Raw genomic sequence first — 19784 nt, forward strand, 5'->3', positions numbered from 1 at the left:
CTTTACATTTTTACATTTTATTGAAATTCCTTTATTTGTTTACATAAAAAGCCTTAATAGGTTAGTAGAAAAAATAAGTAGAAATTTAAGCTATGTTGTTTTTAAGAGACCGACTACGGCCACGTAAACAGCGATCAGAAAATCGACGATTCATTTATCGGCTGCACTCCGCTCAGGGTACGAGTTTAGGAGGGCTGCGTCATAAAGGCGCCACAAGGACGTGATGAACCATCTCAATTTCCAATCATTTGTGGTGCTGTTTGACTTGGCCGCTAACAGTCGGCGCGACATCCGCCCTACACGGGATCGGATGTCGCTACTATCCTCATCCGCCGGCAGGAGTATTGCAGGACATGGACGGCTGTATGCGTCCGATTCGTCGGTTTGGCCTTAAATCTCCTCTGTAGCCGCTGCCTCCTCCTCTACCACCACCACCACCGCCGCCACCACCACCTCCTCCTCCGCCGCCGCCTCCCCAGCTGCTACTGCCCCAGCCGTTGTTGCCTCGGCGGTCATTATTGTTATTGGCCGTGAAGGGAGCCAGGAAGGTCTTGAATCTGTAAAGATCAATGTTTAGTACTCCCGGGCTATGGAAGACACGTGTAACCACTTACAACTGCTTGATGGCAAACCATATACCAGCAAACAGCTCCACTATCCGTTGCCAGTCCCAAGGCCGCTTCTCCCACACGCGGCCATCTGTGAATAAATAATTAGGAACTGTTCCGGACACTCCAACACCGAAGGTAACTCACTATGGTCGATGTACACCATGTTGCCGCCCACAGAGCATCCACGTAGCCCCCGTCTTCGTCAGTTTATTGCACAATTTAAGTTCGTAGTTATCCAAAAAACATTATTAGATATGGACAAACCAAGCTAGAGCTGGAACTTGATAGATAAATCGAAATATCGAAAATCGAGTGACCAATAGTATCGCGGAGCCGATAGTTTAGTTTATGTTGTCACCATCATCAGTGTGGCCAGACGGGCAACATTTTGGAGAATTCATTTTGTGCAGTGTTTGTTGTGAATTGCAAAAACGGAGGAAGGTCCTGTGAAGTTCGTTTAATTTGTTTGTTTTTATCTTCTGTGATACGCGGGACCTCCGGTCCGAGAACGGGAGTGACGGAATAAGCAGCAGCTGCAGCAGCGAGTGGAAATGGCCCTGGCCGCCGTCTGCATCGAACTCTAAGCCACACACATCGCACAAGAACAAGAACAACAACAACAACAAAACAGGTGAGTGAGCCCCGGCGGAGGCAAAGGCCCAACGGAGTGTACGTCCTGCTGCTAACAACGCATAGTTTCTAACCAAAGCTCGCAATCCCGTCCAGGTGTAGCCAGGTATCGTCGCTGGCCCACTGCAGAGCGCTATAAATAGAAATGTCTATAGAGCTGGAGGGCGATGTTGTGGTACATCACAGCGTCATAATAATCATCATTCTTGGTCACAGCAAGACTTTCTCTAACGGCGCATTTCGCATTTGTCTGTTTCTAAGCCATTCGCGTGTCTTTGATTCTTTACTTCACTTGCTCCACTCCCCTTCTGTTGTGTAGGAAACTGGTTTTATTCTGACTAAACAACTAAATCGAAACTGATGTATGTATGTATATTGATGTATTTACATTTTGCACTTTGCTTTTGTCAACAATTTACGGAGCAATGTGATGCGACTTGACCTTTTGCCATCCCCACACATGTCGGCGGCGGTTAACCAGTTTCGCGCGCCCAAAAATACTCGCCACTTGGGCGGGAGCCTCCATCAACGCTACTGTGTCCCACAGGCAGAGATTCTATGGGTTACCTGCTTCTCTCGAAAGGTGTAAGGTGTGTGTTAGCCGCGTTTCTTAGCGCATAATAGCTACATTTACATATGTTCTTGATCAGCATAAATAACCCAAACTTGTACAAAGCCCACGCAGGTTTCTGGTTTTTACGCTTTATATTCCTATAGAAACGCTAATAGAGGTGGTAATTTAGTACGTGGCACTATCTATTTAGTCTAAAAAAATCTCGAAATGCCTTGGGTTAGGATGATATTTAATCATTAAAGGCTAATTGTGTACGAAAAAGTATGTAATAGGCATAGATATACATCTTTTAGGCCCTAAAGTGTGTAATTAACTACCACCATAAGGCAATTTGATTTAGCTACTGTATGGACTTCTTTAAAAATTGTATATATTTATAACTAATAATCTGTTGTGCAGGTTTTCCAAATGAATTTGAGCTCAATTGACTAATAAACATGGAATGTTATTATAGTTTTAACGTTTGCAGGGTGATTTAAATTAAGTCAAAAGCTTGCCACGCAACGAAGAAATCATTTCCGACCCCATAACCGTGATCAGCATCGAAAGCCGAGTCGATCTAGCCATGTCCGGAATAAAAACAAAATTGACCAATTTATTCAAAATTTTATAAGGTCTAAAATTTTCAAAAATTTAAAGAATTAAAACATATTTTAAACTTGTAAGCTAAATATGCAGAGTTATTAGCATGAAAAAAATTAACACTGAACAGTTATCCGAATTAAAATTGATGAATTTTTAGTTTAGTTATGGTATTTTGTATACTTGGTTGTGTCAAAAAATTTATTATGAATAAATATAGATAAATATCGATATATCTTAAATGTCATGAAAATGTGTTAAAAACTGGAAAAGTTATAATATTTTTTCTTAAAACTTTCCGATCGTTCCTATGCCAGCTATATATATGCATATATATAGTCCACCGATTCGCCATGTTTCGACTTATATATTATTAAAATTATATAGAGGAATAACTCCATAGTTTCATTCAAATAGCATGCTTTAAATTTCTTCCAAAATAAATCTTGCACATCTGTGCATATGATTCCCAACTTGTTCTAACATCCCCGGAACGAAGTGACTGCTGCCGGCCGTGTCTCAGAAATGTGTTGTGTTAAAAAGTTGCAAGTCATTGTTTATTAGTGTTCAAAGTTAGTAACTGATCATACATACTTACTGGTCATAGAAACTTCCTGTTCAGAGTTACTTACTTGTCATAGATAATCCCTGTTCAGAGTTACTTACTGGTCATAGATACTCACTGTTCAGAGTTACTTACTGGCCATAGATACTCACTGTTCAGAGTTAATTAATGCTAATAGCTACTTATTGATTATAGATACTTGCTATTCAGAGTTACTTGCTGCTCATAGTTTTATTTCTTAAATTTTCCGATCGTTCCTATGGGAGCTATATATATATACATATATAGTCCACCGATTCGCCATGCTCCGACTTACCTACTAGTAAAATTTTATAGAAGAATAACTCCATAGTTTCATTCAAATAGCATGCTTTAAATTTCTTCCAAAACAAATCTCTCACATCTGTGCATATGATTCCCAACTTGTTTTAACATCCCCGGAACGAAGTGACTGCTGCCGGCCACGTCTCAGAAATGTGTTGTGTTAAAAAGTTGCAAGTCATTGTTTATTAGTGTTCAAAGTTAGTAACTGATCATACGTACATACTGGTCATAGATACTCACTGTTCAGAGTTACTTACTGGCCATAGATACTCACTGTTCAGAGTTAATTAATGTTAATAGCTACTTATTGATTATAGATACTTGCTATTCAGAGTTACTTGCTGCTCATACTTTTTTTCTTAAATTTTCTGATCGTTCCTATGGGAGCTATATATATATATATAGTCCACCGATTCGCCATGCTCCGACTTACATACTAGTAAAATTATATAGAAGAATAACTCCATAGTTTCATTCAAATAGCTTGCTTTAAATTTCTTCCAAAACAAATCTCCCACATCTGTGCATATGATTCCCAACTTGTTTTAACATCCCCGGAACGAAGTGACTGCTGCCGGCCACGTCTCAGAAATGTGTTGTGTTAAAAAGTTGCAAGTCATTGTTTATTAGTGTTCAAAGTTAGTAACTGATCATACGTACTTCCTGGCCATAGATACTCACTGTTCAGAGTTACTTACTGGTCATAGATATTCACTGTTCAGAGTTACTTACTGGCCATAGATACTCACTGTTCAGAGTTAATTAATGCTAATAGCTACTTACTGATTATAGATACTTACTATTCAGAGTTACTTGCTGCTCATAGTTTTATTTCTTAAATTTTCCGATCGTTCCTATGGGAGCTATATATATATATATATATAGTCCACCGATTCGCCATGCTCCGACTTACCTACTAGTAAAATTATATAGAAGAATAACTCCATAGTTTCATTCAAATAGCTTGCTTTAAATTTCTTCCAAAACAAATCTCCCACATCTGTGCATATGATTCCCAACTTGTTTTAACATCCCCGGAACGAAGTGACTGCTGCCGGCCACGTCTCAGAAATGTGTTGTGTTAAAAAGTTGCAAGTCATTGTTTATTAGTGTTCAAAGTTAGTAACTGATCATACGTACTTCCTGGCCATAGATACTCACTGTTCAGAGTTACTTACTGGTCATAGATATTCACTGTTCAGAGTTACTTACTGGCCATAGATACTCACTGTTCAGAGTTAATTAATGTTAATAGCTACTTATTGATTATAGATACTTGCTATTCAGAGTTACTTGCTGCTCATACTTTTTTTCTTAAATTTTCTGATCGTTCCTATGGGAGCTATATATATATATATAGTCCACCGATTCGCCATGCTCCGACTTACATACTAGTAAAATTATATAGAAGAATAACTCCATAGTTTCATTCAAATAGCTTGCTTTAAATTTCTTCCAAAACAAATCTCCCACATCTGTGCATATGATTCCCAACTTGTTTTAACATCCCCGGAACGAAGTGACTGCTGCCGGCCACGTCTCAGAAATGTGTTGTGTTAAAAAGTTGCAAGTCATTGTTTATTAGTGTTCAAAGTTAGTAACTGATCATACGTACATACTGGTCATAGATACTTCCTGTTCAGGGTTACTTACTGGTCATAGATACTCACTGTTCAAAGCTACTTACTGGCCATAGATACTCACTGTTCAGAGTTACTTACTGGTCATAGATATTCACTGTTCAGAGTTACTTACTGGCCATAGATACTCACTGTTCAGAGTTAATTAATGCTAATAGCTACTTACTGATTATAGATACTTACTATTCAGAGTTTCTTGCTGCTCATAGTTTTATTTCTTAAATTTTCCGATCGTTCCTATGCGAGTGATATATATATATATATAGTCCACCGATTCGCCATGCTCCGACTTACATACTAGTAAAATTATATAGAAGAATAACTCTATAGTTTCATTCAAATAGCTTGCTTTAAATTTGTTCCAAAACAAATTTCGCACATCTGTGCATATGATTCCCAACTTGTTCTAACATCCCCGGAACGAAGTGACTGCTGCCGGCCACGTCTCAGAAATGTGTTGTGTTAAAAAGGTGCAAGTCATTGTTTACTAGTGTTCAAAGTTAGTAACTGATCATACATACTTACTTGTCATAGATACTTCCTGTTCAGAGTTACTTACTGGCCATATATACTCACTGTTCAGAGTTAATTAATGTTAATAGCTACTTATTGATTATAGATACTTGCTATTCAGAGTTACTTGCTGCTCATAGTTTTATTTCTTAAATTTTCCGATCGTTCCTATGGGAGCTATATATATATACATATATAGTCCACCGATTCGCCATGCTTCGACTTATATATTAGTAAAATTATATAGAGGAATAACTCCATAGTTTCATTCAAATAGCTTGCTTTAAATTTCTTCCAAAACAAATTTCGCACATCTGTGCATATGATTCCCAACTTGTTCTAACATCCCCGGAACGAAGTGACTGCTGCCGGCCACGTCTCAGAAATGTGTTGTGTTAAAAAGGTGCAAGTCATTGTTTACTAGTGTTCAAAGTTAGTAACTGATCATACGTACATACTGGTCATAGATACTTCCTGTTCAGAGTTACTTAGTGTTTATTGTTACTTACTTTTCATAGTTACTTAGTGTTTATAGTTACTTGCTTTTCATAGGTTCTTACTGGTCTTAGATACTTACTGCTCATAGTTAATTACTGATGATAGTTACTTAAGGTTCATTGATTCTTACTGGTCATAGGTACTTACTGGTATATTATTTAGTATTCCGATTTTCATAAAACTTAAAATGAAATTCTAAATTAAGAAAAAATAGCTTTGAATCAAATTAGATGAAAATATGTTAAAAATATGATGTAGTCATCCGATCTGGCCCGTTCCGACTTATATAGTATATAGTTTCATTGAGATACCCTCAAAACTGAGGAACTATTTTCAGTAGAAACGGACAGACGGACATGGCTAGAAGATCAAGAATATATATAGGCAAAAACTAAAGCAAAGTTTGTTCATCGTTTTGGACACTGTGCGACGTCACGACTCGACGCCCGCCTATTTTGGCAATCAGTTTTCTGAGGCAGTTGTTGTTGGTGCTGTCAGTGCTTTTATTTTCCTTCTTTTTTGGTGTTGCTGCTGGTGCTGCTGGTGCTACCGCTGGCTATGTCGTCGTCCAACGTTGGGGTTTGCTCAGCTGGCAGCCGCCAGCCGGCTGGCAAGCCCCGAGCCGAATTCTGCTTGTGTGTTTCTGCTTCTATTATTCTTTTCGTACTTTTGTTTTCAGTAATCGGCAAACAACGCGAGCGAACGCATGCATTTCTCCTCACCGGCTCGGTCGGATCCACGTCTATTTTTCCCCTCTGACATCATCATCAACATCCAGCGGATCGCGTCCAAATCTCCAGTGTGTGTGCGTGTGCCTAGGTTCGGTGTTTGGGGCTCTTCTCCGTTCTTTTTGTGTTTTCTTGTGTGTGTTTTCTCTCCTGTGGAACCACGACGAGCTTATTGAGAGCCGCACTCAACGCTTTTTATACCGCCCCGCCGTCAGTCGTTAAGCGTAATGCATAGGAGCCGGCGCCGCTGCGCAGTCGCCGAGGAAGTGCCGAAAGTTGGGAGGAGCAGTCACCAGGTCGCCGGGACTCGATAGGAGCAGCGAGAGTGATCAGTGATCTTAAAAAGACTGCCAAAGAACATATAAATACAAATACATTCCGCACTTCCGACGCCGCCGCCGCCCCAAGCAAGCATGTATTCGGCGGGTAAATAAATCCAAATAAATCCAATGAGCTAACAACATAATTCCAACCATTGCACCCGCTCTTACGTTAATTGTTTTGTGTTTGGCCTTCGCATTTATTCCAAGAATGATTTCATTTCGTTTGTTTCTTACCAAAGATCAGTGCTTTTATTTTCAATCCTAGCCCAGCCCCTTCCCGTTGATGTTTTCGTTTCGGTTCAAAAGCTTGAATTAGTTTTGATTGTCTGTGTCCGCTGGAAACTGATCATCATCATCAGCCGCCACCGCCACCCCATGCGTTCATTCCCATTCATTCATCGAAGCTTTCACACGCATTAGCTGGGCATTATCTCATATCGTGTTCATTCCAAAATGGGGGTGAACCATTATATAATTGACCGCATTTAAATGAGCCAACCCATTCCATTGGCCACTATTACCACTGTTGGTATCAGCAACAGCTGCTACTAGTTGGCATTCTCCGATAAGTTCAGCCATAAGTTGGCCTCCTTTAGTGGCCCCACTATCTGGATTTATATTATATGGGCTTATCAGTAATTAATACGAAAATAACTGATAGGATACACTCTACTCTATCGGTACGCTAATTTATTTCTAGCCCAGTTACGCCGCTACACCTAATCTCTGTTGGCATTCCCTGATATTTATTATGCATATTTTTGGCTGCCAAACAGCCTAGGCTCATTAAATTGGAAATGCTTTCAAGGTCGAGTTGATTGCAACCCATCCGATCCATTTAAAATTATTGTAATTAAAGACCTTATAATTCGAAAATATAGAAATTATGAGCTTTCTTGGCTGGGCATAGAAACATATGTTCGTTAGGAGAAGATCATGTAATAGCTACTTGATTTATGTGGATAAAATACTTAAGATCTTTCTTTCTTTGTTTATATTTAAAAAAAATGTAGTCATAACATTTTTTTCATTCAAAAATGTAAAAGAAAAGAAACAACATATTTCATATGAATTGTAGACTTATTTTATTACTTTTGCACATTGTTTTAGTTTATTTTCATAAAAACTTTTCGAAATACATTTTAATGATGCATTTTATGTGGAAGCAAGACCAAGTGATCTTGAGAAATATAAATATGCAGCAAAATCTTGGCGTAATGCCAATTGGCCACCACTTGCATGCACTTACACTGCCGGCAACCGTCATCGTCACCACTCACCCCACCCACCACGCTTACAGAAAGGCCTCTCCGAATCTTCTGAAGACTAATCTCTCTTACACCTTCGTTGCAGTCCGCACCCACGACTACGACTATCCCGAATCGGAGATGGACGAGCGGGAGAGCCTGTATTTTGATACCATCTCCCTGGCGGACTCGGAGGCGGCTGCTGCTGCGGCTGCCCATCGGAAGTCGCTGTCGCAGTCAAGGAACACCATTTATCACTCGGCAGTGGACCTGGCCGGCGATGAGGGGCGCAGCAGCAGTAGCCTGCGTCTGGGTAGCGGCGCCGCTGCTGAGCATGCGGCACTGGCCTGGCAACCGGGCTATCGCCAGTCGACGGCACTGGAACACCTCAACGGAGGTGGTGATCACACGGATGCTGCCCTGGCCGCCCAGATATTAGCCCTACAGAACGGACGCGGCCATTTGCCCACAGGCATTGGGGTCAGCGGATCAGGCGGCGGAGGAGGAGGAGGTGGTGACGATGAGGTCTCTAGACGTCTGTTAAGAAATAGTAGCAACATTTCTATTAAAGATAAGAAATTGCCAATAACATACTCCCAGTGGAAATCGAGGGTAAACATACGATCCAATTAAAATTTCAACAAATCCAAAAACGTCATCCCACAAGCACTTAAAAAGAATAATAATAATATTAACTGCCACGGCTCAACTGCATCATCATACTCGCTGTGCCGCCGCTGGCTTATCCTTCGCACATACGCACTCGATCTCTCACCTCATGTTTGTTGCCTGTGCCTGCCTGTCAGACTGCCAGACTGCCTGCCCACCTGGCTGTTCGTTGCTACTTCATCATCTTCATCCATGCCCACACAGTCATCCTTACTTCGTCTTTTGCCAAACTAGGCTGTTCTAAAGGCAATTTTCTATACATGTATATATCCTTAAAGATTCAGTTAACAATTAGATAGTTTAAGCAAGAAACTCATGTATCATTTATTGTATTTCTTGGTTGCTCCTCCAATATATAGGGCAACGCTTCTGATATTCTTATATCGTTATATACTTCAAAAGTCATAGGGTTCGATCGTGAATGAAAAGTTCGTTACAATTATGGGCAAACATCTCGTGCTCAATCTATATATTTCATATATTGAAATTTTAAACACTGAAAACTATTATATAATTTTAAATCTTTATCTATATTTATGGAAAATAACCGAAAAATGTCTCTAATTAATTTGCTTCTATTTGCGATTCTATACATTGTAAGGAATATTGATTAATCACACATATAACGCATAGTTAAATGATCGATTCAGTATCTATATACCTCTATATACATACATCTTCTTCTGACATGTCAATGCATTGCCTCTTTATGATCTATATATCAATCCGATAACAGACTATCTATCATTTAAATTCTTCAAGTTATGCTTCATTGTTATTCATTGTTTTTGATCAAATTTGTACAAATTACTTCCAAATTGCTGCAATCATAACTGTGGGAACTATAACATATAGTCGGAACGAAGACTACATCTGGATAAATGCTAAACAAGACCAAAAAATGTAACTTGTGAGAAGAACTGAACAGAATTCCCCGTCAGGAAAGGTATATATATAGATAGAATTATGTATGTAATCAAAAGGAGATTTAGTAAAGATAGAAAACCAAGCATTATATATTTTAAGTTACAGGAAGATTGCATAGTTAGCGACCACTGTACACATCATCATTATCATCATCATCAACAACAACAAAACACCATAGCTATATAGCCGTCAAATTAGTTTCTGCACTCGAATCACGCCTTCGCTCTTCTTTGTTTCTTCAAATAATAATATATAGTTTGCTTTTTGCGGGATCGGATTTTTGCTAACATTGTTTATTTTGGAATCCTATATCCAAGAGAGCTGATCGGAGCAGTCCGTGCTAAGCGGACGGTCGCCCATATCACCAGAGCCTCTCGTCCGCTTCGGTTGTGTTTAGTTTTGTTCGCTCCCAGCGTCATGCTCAGTGGCCTTCTACACTGCTACCGTGGCTCCGGAGATCAGCAGCGGGAGGAGTCCGTCAAGGTGATAAGGGTGACCACTAGGGCGCCGGATCTGGGAGAGAGGCATAGAAGGGGAGAGGCACTCGCACCCACACGCTTTGCTTCCGTTACGATAAGCAGATGTATTTTTAAGATTTCTCTTCGAGTGAATCACTCTTACCAGATGATATTAATTCTCTCTATTTTTCTCTCTCTTTTCGCTCCCAATGGATCACTCTCTGGCTCCCTGGTTGTGCAGACGTACAGACGCTTTGACGATGGCAAGAGGAGCGTGGACTTTGTGTTGGCCTACAATGGCGAGGACCAGGTGGAGGAGCATCGTCGCAAGCGGGAAATCTTCGAGGCGAACCTGCAGCGTGAAGGGTTACAGTTGGAGCACAACAAGGTGCAGCGAGTGCATTTCATCAAGATCCATGCCCCGGCCGAGGTGCTCTATCGGTATGCGGAGATACTCAAGATCAAGGTGCCGCTGAAGCCCATTCCCGGGCAGGAGCAGGTCTTTGCCGAATCCGAGCATCAATTCAAGTCCGTGGTGAGCCGCATGTGTCGCAGTCTCTTTAGCTCCGTTCAGCTGAACACGGCCCTCTTTCCGGAGCGTGAACCACGCATCCATCTGGAGTTCTCCCGCAATTACCTAGAGCTGTACGACACCGAACATCCGAATTTCTTTGATGCCAGCACCCGCTATTCCATCATTAACTTTATACTGCAGCGACAGCATTTTGTTGAGGGCGAGGAGTCGGCGGACAATCTGGGCATCGAGAAGCTTGTACAGGACAGCGTCTACACCTGCTCCTACACCCTGCATGATGTGAGTAGTCGTATATACTAATATATTAGTATTTATACTATATTTGTATATGTTTCTTTATTGCAGAAGGACGATAGGGATCGCCTGCTCAAGGAGTGGGCCAACATCACCAAATGGAAGAAGTGAGTAAGCTCAAATACAGTGTAGATTTAAGCAGAAACCGATTTCTTCAAGTGTTTCCCGAAGCAACAGCTCAGTTTCCCGGAGCGCAGGTTCTCGGAAAATCTGCTGCTCAGCTCAATGAGGGAAACCTGAACCTAATCTGGAGAGCTGGAGAACTTGAGCTATGTATAAGCAAAGCTGTTTGTAGATAAACAAACAAATAGACTGAGAACGCAGATTTTAATAAGAAATTCTCTAAAAAAGGTGTTACCAGGCTCGGCTTATTTTCCATACATTTCCCCCAAATAATAATATTTATGTTTATTACAAAAGAAGTAAAAATAATAATGTAATATATAAATCGTTGCAGCCTGCAGCCGTTAGACCAAATCAAAGACTACTTTGGCGCAAAGGTGGCCCTGTACTTCGCCTGGCTGGGCTTCTACACGCAAATGCTTATCCCCATCAGCTTGTTTGGAGTGATTTGCTTCCTCTATGGCTTCATAACGTGGAGCAGCGATCCCATTAGCCGGGACATTTGCGATGACAATGGAACGATCATGTGTCCACAGTGCGATCGCAGCTGTGACTACTGGCGTCTGAATGAGACGTGTACGTCTTCCAGGTTCAACTATCTGATCGATAACAATATGACCGTGGTGTTTGCCTTGGCGATGGCTGTGTGGGCAGTGGCCTATTTGGAGTTTTGGAAACGCTACTCGGCAGGCCTGGTGCATCGTTGGGGCCTTACGGGCTTCACCCATCACGTGGAGCATCCGCGTCCCCAGTACTTGGCCAAAATATCGCGTTCTAAACGGCTGGCCAATAGGACGACGACGACAACGATGCAGGGTAACCACGAAGCCAAGCCTAAGGTAACCTTGGATCCGGATGTGCCTTTTTGGAGTATCAAATTCCTGCCCAACTTCACCAGCTACAGCATCATGATATTGTTCGTAAGTAGTTAATAAAGCCATGTTCCAACCTGTCTTCTTATTTTTCCTACTTTACTTTCCAGATTTGCATATCAGTCATCGCCATAGCGGGCATCATCATCTATCGAATGGCGCAACGGGCCTCGCACAGCATCCTGGGCAGTGAGAATTCCATGACGTTCAAGGTCATGATTCTGCCGATGACGGCGGGAGTGATTGATCTGATTGTTATCTCACTGCTGGATCTGGTATACTCCAACCTCGCCGTGCGTCTGACCAACTACGAGTACTGCCGCACCCAGACGGAGTACGACGAGAGCCTGACCATCAAGAATTATGTGTTCCAGTTTGTCAACTACTATTCCTCGCTCTTCTACATAGCCTTTCTTAAGGGCAAGTTCGTTGGCTACCCGGCCAAGTATAATCGAGTGCTTGGCTTTCGACAGGAGGAATGCAATCCCGGTGGCTGCCTCATGGAGCTCTGCATGCAGCTGGTCATCATAATGGCGGGCAAGCAGGTGGTCAATGCCATTGTTGAGATGTTTATACCCTACCTGATGCGCACCCTCAAGGAGCTGAGCTACCGTCATGGCTGGTACAAAAGCCACAAGGACAACCGTCTGGTGCCGTACAATCAATTTACCGAGGACTACAATCTCCTGCCCGCCGAGAGTAATTCACTTTATGTGGAATATCTAGAAATGGGTGAGTTTTTCGTTTTATTCAGATAAATATAGATGGGCCATTAATTGCTTATTGGTTTCTCTTTCCGCAGTTGTTCAGTTTGGATTCATTACCCTGTTCAGCTTGGCCTTCCCGCTGGCCCCGCTGCTGGCACTGATTAACAATGTGGTCGAGGTGCGCCTGGATGCCATTAAAATGCTGCGCTTCCTGCGCCGGCCGGTGGGGATGAGAGCCCACGACATTGGCGTCTGGCATAATATCATGACCGTGGTCACCCGAATAGCCGTGGCATCGAGCGTGAGTCTAAAAGAATTTTCTAATTATCGCAGCTCCTAATGTTATCTTTTCCGGCACAGGCAATGATAATCGCATTTAGCTCTAATCTAATACCCAAAATTGTGTATGCTGCCTCCATGGGTGACCCAGAGCTGAACAACTATTTGAACTTCACCCTAGCTGTGTTCAACACCAAAGACTTCCAGGTGGAGCCGCTTCTGGGTGGCAGTCAATATGTGAATGAGACGGTGTGCCGATACACAGAGTTCCGAAACCCGCCGTGGCATCCGCAGCCCTACAAACGTCCCATGATTTACTGGAAAATACTGACGGGCCGGCTAGCCTTTATTGTTATATACCAGGTATGTGTATGCTTAGTCTTTATAATGAATTTATTTGAAATTGAATTCATCCTTGGCAGAACATCATCACCATGCTGCAGGGCATCCTGCGTTGGGCCGTTCCGGATGTCTCCGGACGCCTGCTGAAGCGTATCAAGCGTGAAAACTTTTTGCTACGCGAACACATCATTGAGTACGAGAGGCAGCAGGTTCATATCCAAGCAGGGACGACAACAACGACACCGTCCCAGCTGAAGGCAGAGGAAAGCGCTGGTCTCCGTCAGCGACAACGTGAGTCCGATGACAACAACACCAACACATCTTTCGTATAGCCACTTGTTTTGTTCCTTGGCTCCTTCTGCTCCTGCATGCCATGTTATCGCATTACAGTGCTTCTCTGTTTCGTACTTAACATGTTTCGTGTGTGTCCTGAATGGGGAAATGCTCAACGAATATAAGAGGTAACTTGCGTCGTATTGAAGCCCTCGAAGTCAAGCAATTGCATTTTTTTAGACATTACATACACACAGAAAGAAAGGTTTTATATTGTTATGAGATGCAGGCAGGAGGATCGAATCATTGGCATCCCCGTTAGCATCGCTTTAACAGCACCCCGAATATACAGTTATAGATATATGTATCATATGTATTTGAATATTTTTACACGTCCAAAGTGCATTAAAATGAAAAGGGAAAACAACGAGTATTTATAATTTGTAAAACGGAATTGTTGGTAGCTATATATAATATATATATACATACATATTTATATGTACGATTATGAACAAAGCTAACAACACATAACACTAAGAAACAATCCAATATGTACCTTACAAACTGTTACCCACACAACCGAAAAGCGATACACACATATGTACAAGCAGCAGCTAGCTCTCCTTCAAATCCTTTGTTTTCCTATTATTATTGTTGATTATTGCCCAGCGAGAGAGCAAGCGCAGTATTTTTTTGAACAATTCGAAATGCTACTTACATGTACATACAGTGAATTGTTGTTTTGATAAAATATATTTATACGATAACAATGAGGACTACGATTACGATAGTGATTAAGGATAAGGGAAACGAATTGTGTTGTGTACGCTGCCTGTGTCTGTATGTGAATTATTTAATAAATAAAGGATTGAGCTCCATTAATGTCAAAAAGTAATATGTAATATAAAGGTTTAAGTCTATTGTGGAGGATAGAAAACAACTATTCCTGAGTAGCATCATTAGCCAAGTTGATTTGGAGCCTATTTCTCGGTGCAGATAGCTTTCTGTTCCAAAAAGAAAAGAAATTTCAATGTATATAATTAATTTTCTGAAAAATCTTGAGAAATGTACACACTTTTGGTCTCTGGATATAACATACGAGGTCATCCGTTTCGATGTTTCCATTCAATCAAAATTGATGAATTTAAAAGAACAATTTGGTATTTCGAGAGGAAAGAGAACCGGATGCACTTGACGTTATATAATGAGCTCTATTGGAAGGCGTTGAAGCAAATCAATTGGAACGCTGACCAGCAGAAGCTTGACTGGACAAGACGCACACTCAATTGACAGCGACACCACCACCAAGCTGTGCTACCTAATATGCACGTATGTATACTTATAAATATAATAATGAGTGCTAAGCACAGTGGTCTAAATGAGAGGGTTAAGATAAAGATATAGGTATAAGTAAGATGGTTTTCAAATATCTCTTTAAACGTTGCTGAAAAGTATGCTATAAAATATGTTTCACTTTGGTTTGATCACATCTTCATTGACTTTATTTATTTATTCTTGCTAAATTACATAAAATCTTAATATAAAATGGGATTTTTAACCATAGAAAGTCTGTTATAAAATATAGATTTTAAGGTGTCATTTGTAGAATCCAAAAAACACTCTGGTCCCAGTGTATCGACCTCGGACTGAGCTAATGCAATTTGATGTATAACGAAGTCGCTCCCCAAGAGAGCTGGCAATTGTCTTTGGTTGTGGATGTGTGGTGTCTTCCAGCTTGAGATGCTCGTGGCACTGAGCTTAGTTTCAAATCTGTCGCTTCCAACGCTTGCAGGTGGAGTCCCTCTATCAAATCCGGATTAGTGTCGACTCAAACGAAATGAATACGGTGGGTATATACAGAACGGAACGGTATTAGCAAGGTTGATGGAGAAGATTTAAGGCTTATATTGCTTGAGAGATGTAGAAGAACCAATTTACATTATATTTTAAAAGATATAATTAAAATCTTTCCCCTACTTTCAGATCAAGTACCTCAAGGAGCTGAGTGATCAGGAGCGCGAGAAGTTCTTTGATTCCTTTGACTTGGTTTTCTGCGATTGCGATGGTGAGTAAGAAGGTATATGTGGAGTAAGCTTCTCTAATCCATTCCTCTGTGTTCCTGAAACAGGTGTCATTTGGTATCCCCTGAGGGACTTCATACCCGGCTCAGCGGAGGCCCTGGCCCACTTGGAGTCTCGCGGCAAACAGGTGACCTTTGTGACCAACAACAGTATCAGTTCTATGACGGAGCACATCGAGAAGTTTGCTCAACAGGGAAATCTAAAGATTAAAGAGGTGAGTCTTAATTATTCCTGACTTTAAAAATTCAACCTTTAATTTTCTACTTTCCAGCACCAAATTGTGCATCCTGCCCAAACTATTTGCGATCATCTAAAGTCCATTAATTTCGAGGGACTGATTTACTGCCTGGCCACGCCGCCCTTCAGGCAAGTCCTTAAGGACGCCGGCTTTCAGCTGACTGAAGAGGTAAGTGATAAGGATTAACTGCAAGCTTCATTGACCACTTCAAAGGGCTTCCTAATAGAGTGGCACTGGCATCATCAAAAGCCTCAAGGATCTTCACGAAGCCATCTATGGCGGAGAGTCCGTAGAAGCTGTCATCATCGATGTGGACTTTAATCTATCGGCAGCCAAGATGATGCGTGCCCATGTCCAGCTGCAGAATCCCAATTGCCTGTTTCTGGCTGGAGCTGCCGATGCCCTGATACCCTTTGGCCATGGTGATATTATAGGTAAGTCATACCCCCTAAGCGGCTGGAGATTTATTTAGATTACGCTCAAAATCAGGACCAGGACCTTTTATTGATGTGGTCACCCAATCCGTTGGCCGTCAGCCAATTACTTTGGGCAAGCCAGGAGAGGATCTGCGCCAGTTGCTCCTGCAACGTCATCCGGATGTGCCGCCGAGTCGTGTTCTCTTTGTGGGCGATAGCCTGGCCAGTGATATTGGATTTGCTCAAGCCAGTGGCTACCAGACCCTGCTGGTCCTCACCGGTGGCACGCGGCTGGAGGATGTACAGCGACTACCCCCTGGTCATGCCCAGGTGCCAGACTATTTGGCCGATTGCCTTGGGGATATATGTAGAGCTGATAATCGTTAAAGTGAAGTGTTTGTGGCTGATAACTCTCTGGCTCTATTTTGTTTGTATTAATTATATAATCATCGTGACATTATCGTCTATAAACAAATAACAACATAGATTAAATTTTAGCTTTTGTAGAGCCCTAGATCCTGCAGTTGGAATCAAGTTTTAATAACTATTATCTATACTTGTTCACTTTAAATATTATATTTCAGCTTCACATTATAATTTAAACTTGAATTTATTCCAAACGTTTCCCTTAACCATAACCAGACCCCTCCTAGGCTTTCTATTTATTTTCTTTCTTTGGCTAGACATGCGCTTTAGGTGCTTCGCCCAGCATCACGGCCAAGTCAGCCACACTATCCGCATAGTAGTCCGGAATACGGCTGGGATCCGTCTCTGCCTGCAGCTGCTCCAGGGTACAGCCGCCGCTGAGGACGAGCAGCGTCTGGAAGCCAAATTCACGGCCAAAGCCCACGTCCTGGGCCAACATGTCTCCGATCATTAGAACGCGACTGGGTTGGCTTATGGCATAGTGCTGGACCAGCAGCTCGCCCAGCTGGCGGCCTGGCTTGCCCAGGGTAAGCGGCGTCTTGCCGCTGGCCTCCACCAGGATGGAGTTGAAGGGTCCTGGTCCGATTATGTTCACATTCTTGGCCACAGGCAGGAGGCGATCGGTGGCACCGACCAGCAGCAGGCACTCGGGACGCCGCAGATACATGTGGGCACGCAGCATTTTCGGGGAGCTCAGGTTGAAGTCCACATCGATAACGACGGCACGCACTGGTTCCCGGTCAAAGATGTGCTTGGCCATGCTCTCCAGGGATTCTTCAATGAACTCGTTGGGCTGCGGAAATTCGGATATAAAGAATATACAAATAATTCCAATCCTCTGTCCTCCATTACACTTACCCCATCAAGTAGCTTGAAGCCCGCTTCTCGCAACACCGCCTTGAATGGCTGACTGGCAATGATGTAGATCAGGCCCTCGAATTTAATCCCCTGGAGGTACTCCACAATGCTCTGTGCTGGATGCCAGATCTGCTCCGGCTTCACCTGTAGTCCAATCTTGGCAAAGCGCCGAACGCATTGATCCATAGTCCGAACACTGTTGTTGGTGACAAAGGTCAGTTGCTTGCCAATCCGCTCGAGGGCCATATAACCGTCGGCGGCATGAGGAACCATGTGCTCCAAGCCCCAGGCAACGCCATCAATGTCACTGAACACACGATCGAAGGAGTCGCAAAAGCTGCGGCGCTCCTCCTCAGTCAGATGCAGAATGTGCTTGGGTTTGGTCTAAAAATTAAATGAAATATATTAATTACTTGGTCTCTTGAATAAGATTTTTAAATATTATGATGGCAAAGAAAATACACATCAGAATGAGAAGAGATTAAGCATTTAAATTTAAATAATTTAATTTTGTATTGAATTTTGTTAACCTTTTAATGATGATAATTTATACCAATGCAGGGTATTATGTTTTTAGTCAGGGGATTAAAACTAAGTGAAGGAATCATTTCCGACCCTATAAATCATATATAATCTTGATCAGCATCAACAGCCGAGTAAATTTAGCCATGTTTCGAAGAAAAAAAAATTTGTTTAATTTTTTTTAAATTTTATAAGGGGTTACATCGTTAAAATGTTCAAAAATTGACAAAAATTTGAAATTGTTTTAAATGTTAAATAAAGTATACAGATTAATCAACCTGAAAAAAACTAGCACTGAACAGCTTTCCGAATTGAAATTGATGCATTTTTAGCATAGTTATGATAATTTTTCTGTTCGAATAATTCAATTTTAAGCTGCATGGGTATATTATGTATTTCGACATCACCGAGTGTGTTTATTTGCTCGTTTTTCTTTTTATTATTTTCCATATTTAATTATTTTGTAATAAGAAAATAATGGACATCTAAATTTATGACTTTTAGCAACAATTCGCTGTTTAGGTATGAGATGCCTGCAAGTAAACCTTAAATATGCAAATTCTAGAGACTTTAAATATAATTTTCAATATTTTATATGATGAGAAACTGAAACTGTGCCTAATATTAAAATCAGGCGGAATTCGTTGTTGGCTGAGAAGTGATATCATCAAAACTATTGAGTCAATTTTTACGAGTTCTAGTTGAGTCATAATGTTTAGAAAATATTTTATATGCCGGACTGCCCCTCTCTTTTTTTAACGCTTTGCCACATTGACAAACAACAAATACAAAAAGAAAGTAATAAACTTTAAGCTTTTCATTACAAGAAAGTCATATATACACAAATAATTTATGTGTGTTTCCATTAATATGATAATTTAATGCTTGGATTTCATTAGAAATAATCAAAGTTTGTTTTTGTATAGAAAAATCAATTTCAAATCGATTAACAAATAACGATTACTTCCATTTATTTCTGATTTATACAGATTTAATTATCAGTAGAAAAGGTAGAGCACTAAATACCTTAATTACATTCCATATCGTATATGGATCCAAATATTATAATGGAATGTTTATAGAAGGTATAGGTGTGGATGCAGGGGTGTGCTTGGATTCTATGGAAGAGTTCGAAGACTCCGATTAGATTGCTTACCCTACTGCTGCTGCTACCGGCCTCCATACTGCTCCTTAGATAAGATCTACCGATCTGCTGCGCGCAAAGAAAGGTGTAGTTATTGGGGGGCTACCCGCTAAATGAGCTGACGAAACTAAACTAAAAACACAAGCCTGATGCGGCGAGACCGTAACCGAATTCCGAACCCGACACTGAATTAGCACCTCAAAGCGGGGCGGGGCGGCGCAGATCCCCCCTCAAACAGGAACAACAATGCTGGTGGAGAATCAAAACAAAAGCAGGCGGAAAACAATCGCAAGAGAACACCGAACAGAACACTTTCCGGCTTATCGCTTATCGCTCGCTGTTTGACGCTCTCTCATTTTCTAATTCTCTTTCTCGCACTTTTTTC

The 19784-nt window shown here is 41.4% G+C and overlaps 4 protein-coding genes and 1 long non-coding RNA gene across 10 annotated transcripts; 2 read left to right on the forward strand and 3 right to left on the reverse strand.

Moving 5' to 3' along the window:
* Nucleotide 1: 1 nt before the first annotated feature.
* LOC110182118 (glycine-rich selenoprotein) lies at nucleotides 2-904 on the reverse strand. The gene is made up of 3 exons (XM_020950127.2): nucleotides 756-904; nucleotides 615-699; nucleotides 2-557 (listed from the first exon to the last, which is right to left on the reverse strand). The coding sequence occupies exons 1-3, from the start codon at nucleotides 772-774 to the stop codon at nucleotides 326-328; spliced, it is 336 nt and encodes a 111-aa protein (XP_020805786.1). The 5' UTR covers nucleotides 775-904; the 3' UTR covers nucleotides 2-325.
* Nucleotides 789-14605, forward strand: LOC110182114 (anoctamin-1). Of its 6 annotated transcripts, XM_086836441.1 has the most exons (10): nucleotides 955-1242; nucleotides 6617-7091; nucleotides 8342-8847; nucleotides 10531-11103; nucleotides 11170-11225; nucleotides 11576-12161; nucleotides 12224-12845; nucleotides 12916-13121; nucleotides 13181-13462; nucleotides 13522-14605. In XM_086836441.1, exons 2-10 carry the CDS (start codon nucleotides 7079-7081, stop codon nucleotides 13771-13773), a joined length of 3096 nt encoding a protein of 1031 aa, XP_086692567.1. In that variant the 5' UTR covers nucleotides 955-1242; nucleotides 6617-7078; the 3' UTR covers nucleotides 13774-14605. The 6 variants fall into 6 exon arrangements, with proteins under 6 accessions (XP_086692578.1, XP_086692567.1, XP_086692574.1 ...); XM_086836448.1 differs by lacking the exon at nucleotides 6617-7091 and having other exon boundaries at nucleotides 8342-8760; XM_020950122.2 differs by lacking the exon at nucleotides 6617-7091 and having other exon boundaries at nucleotides 962-1242.
* LOC147644979 (uncharacterized) lies at nucleotides 13428-15051 on the reverse strand. The gene is made up of 2 exons (XR_015272469.1): nucleotides 14790-15051; nucleotides 13428-14718 (listed from the first exon to the last, which is right to left on the reverse strand). It is a non-coding gene; the product is annotated as an uncharacterized LOC147644979 (long non-coding RNA).
* Nucleotides 15052-15186: 135 nt separating this feature from the next.
* Nucleotides 15187-17046, forward strand: LOC110181696 (uncharacterized). The gene is made up of 6 exons (XM_020949538.2): nucleotides 15187-15560; nucleotides 15698-15779; nucleotides 15843-16009; nucleotides 16067-16201; nucleotides 16260-16467; nucleotides 16523-17046. The coding sequence occupies exons 1-6, from the start codon at nucleotides 15552-15554 to the stop codon at nucleotides 16834-16836; spliced, it is 915 nt and encodes a 304-aa protein (XP_020805197.2). The 5' UTR covers nucleotides 15187-15551; the 3' UTR covers nucleotides 16837-17046.
* LOC110181695 (chronophin) lies at nucleotides 16942-19742 on the reverse strand. Its single transcript, XM_020949537.2, has 3 exons — nucleotides 19412-19742; nucleotides 17734-18117; nucleotides 16942-17668 (listed from the first exon to the last, which is right to left on the reverse strand). The coding sequence occupies exons 1-3, from the start codon at nucleotides 19436-19438 to the stop codon at nucleotides 17129-17131; spliced, it is 951 nt and encodes a 316-aa protein (XP_020805196.1). The 5' UTR covers nucleotides 19439-19742; the 3' UTR covers nucleotides 16942-17128.
* Nucleotides 19743-19784: the final 42 nt, after the last annotated feature.

The sequence above is a fragment of the Drosophila serrata genome, unplaced genomic scaffold (assembly GCF_035046125.1).
Source record: "Drosophila serrata isolate PLE 108 unplaced genomic scaffold, ASM3504612v1 contig_45, whole genome shotgun sequence".
Classification (NCBI taxonomy): Eukaryota; Metazoa; Arthropoda; class Insecta; order Diptera; family Drosophilidae; genus Drosophila; species Drosophila serrata.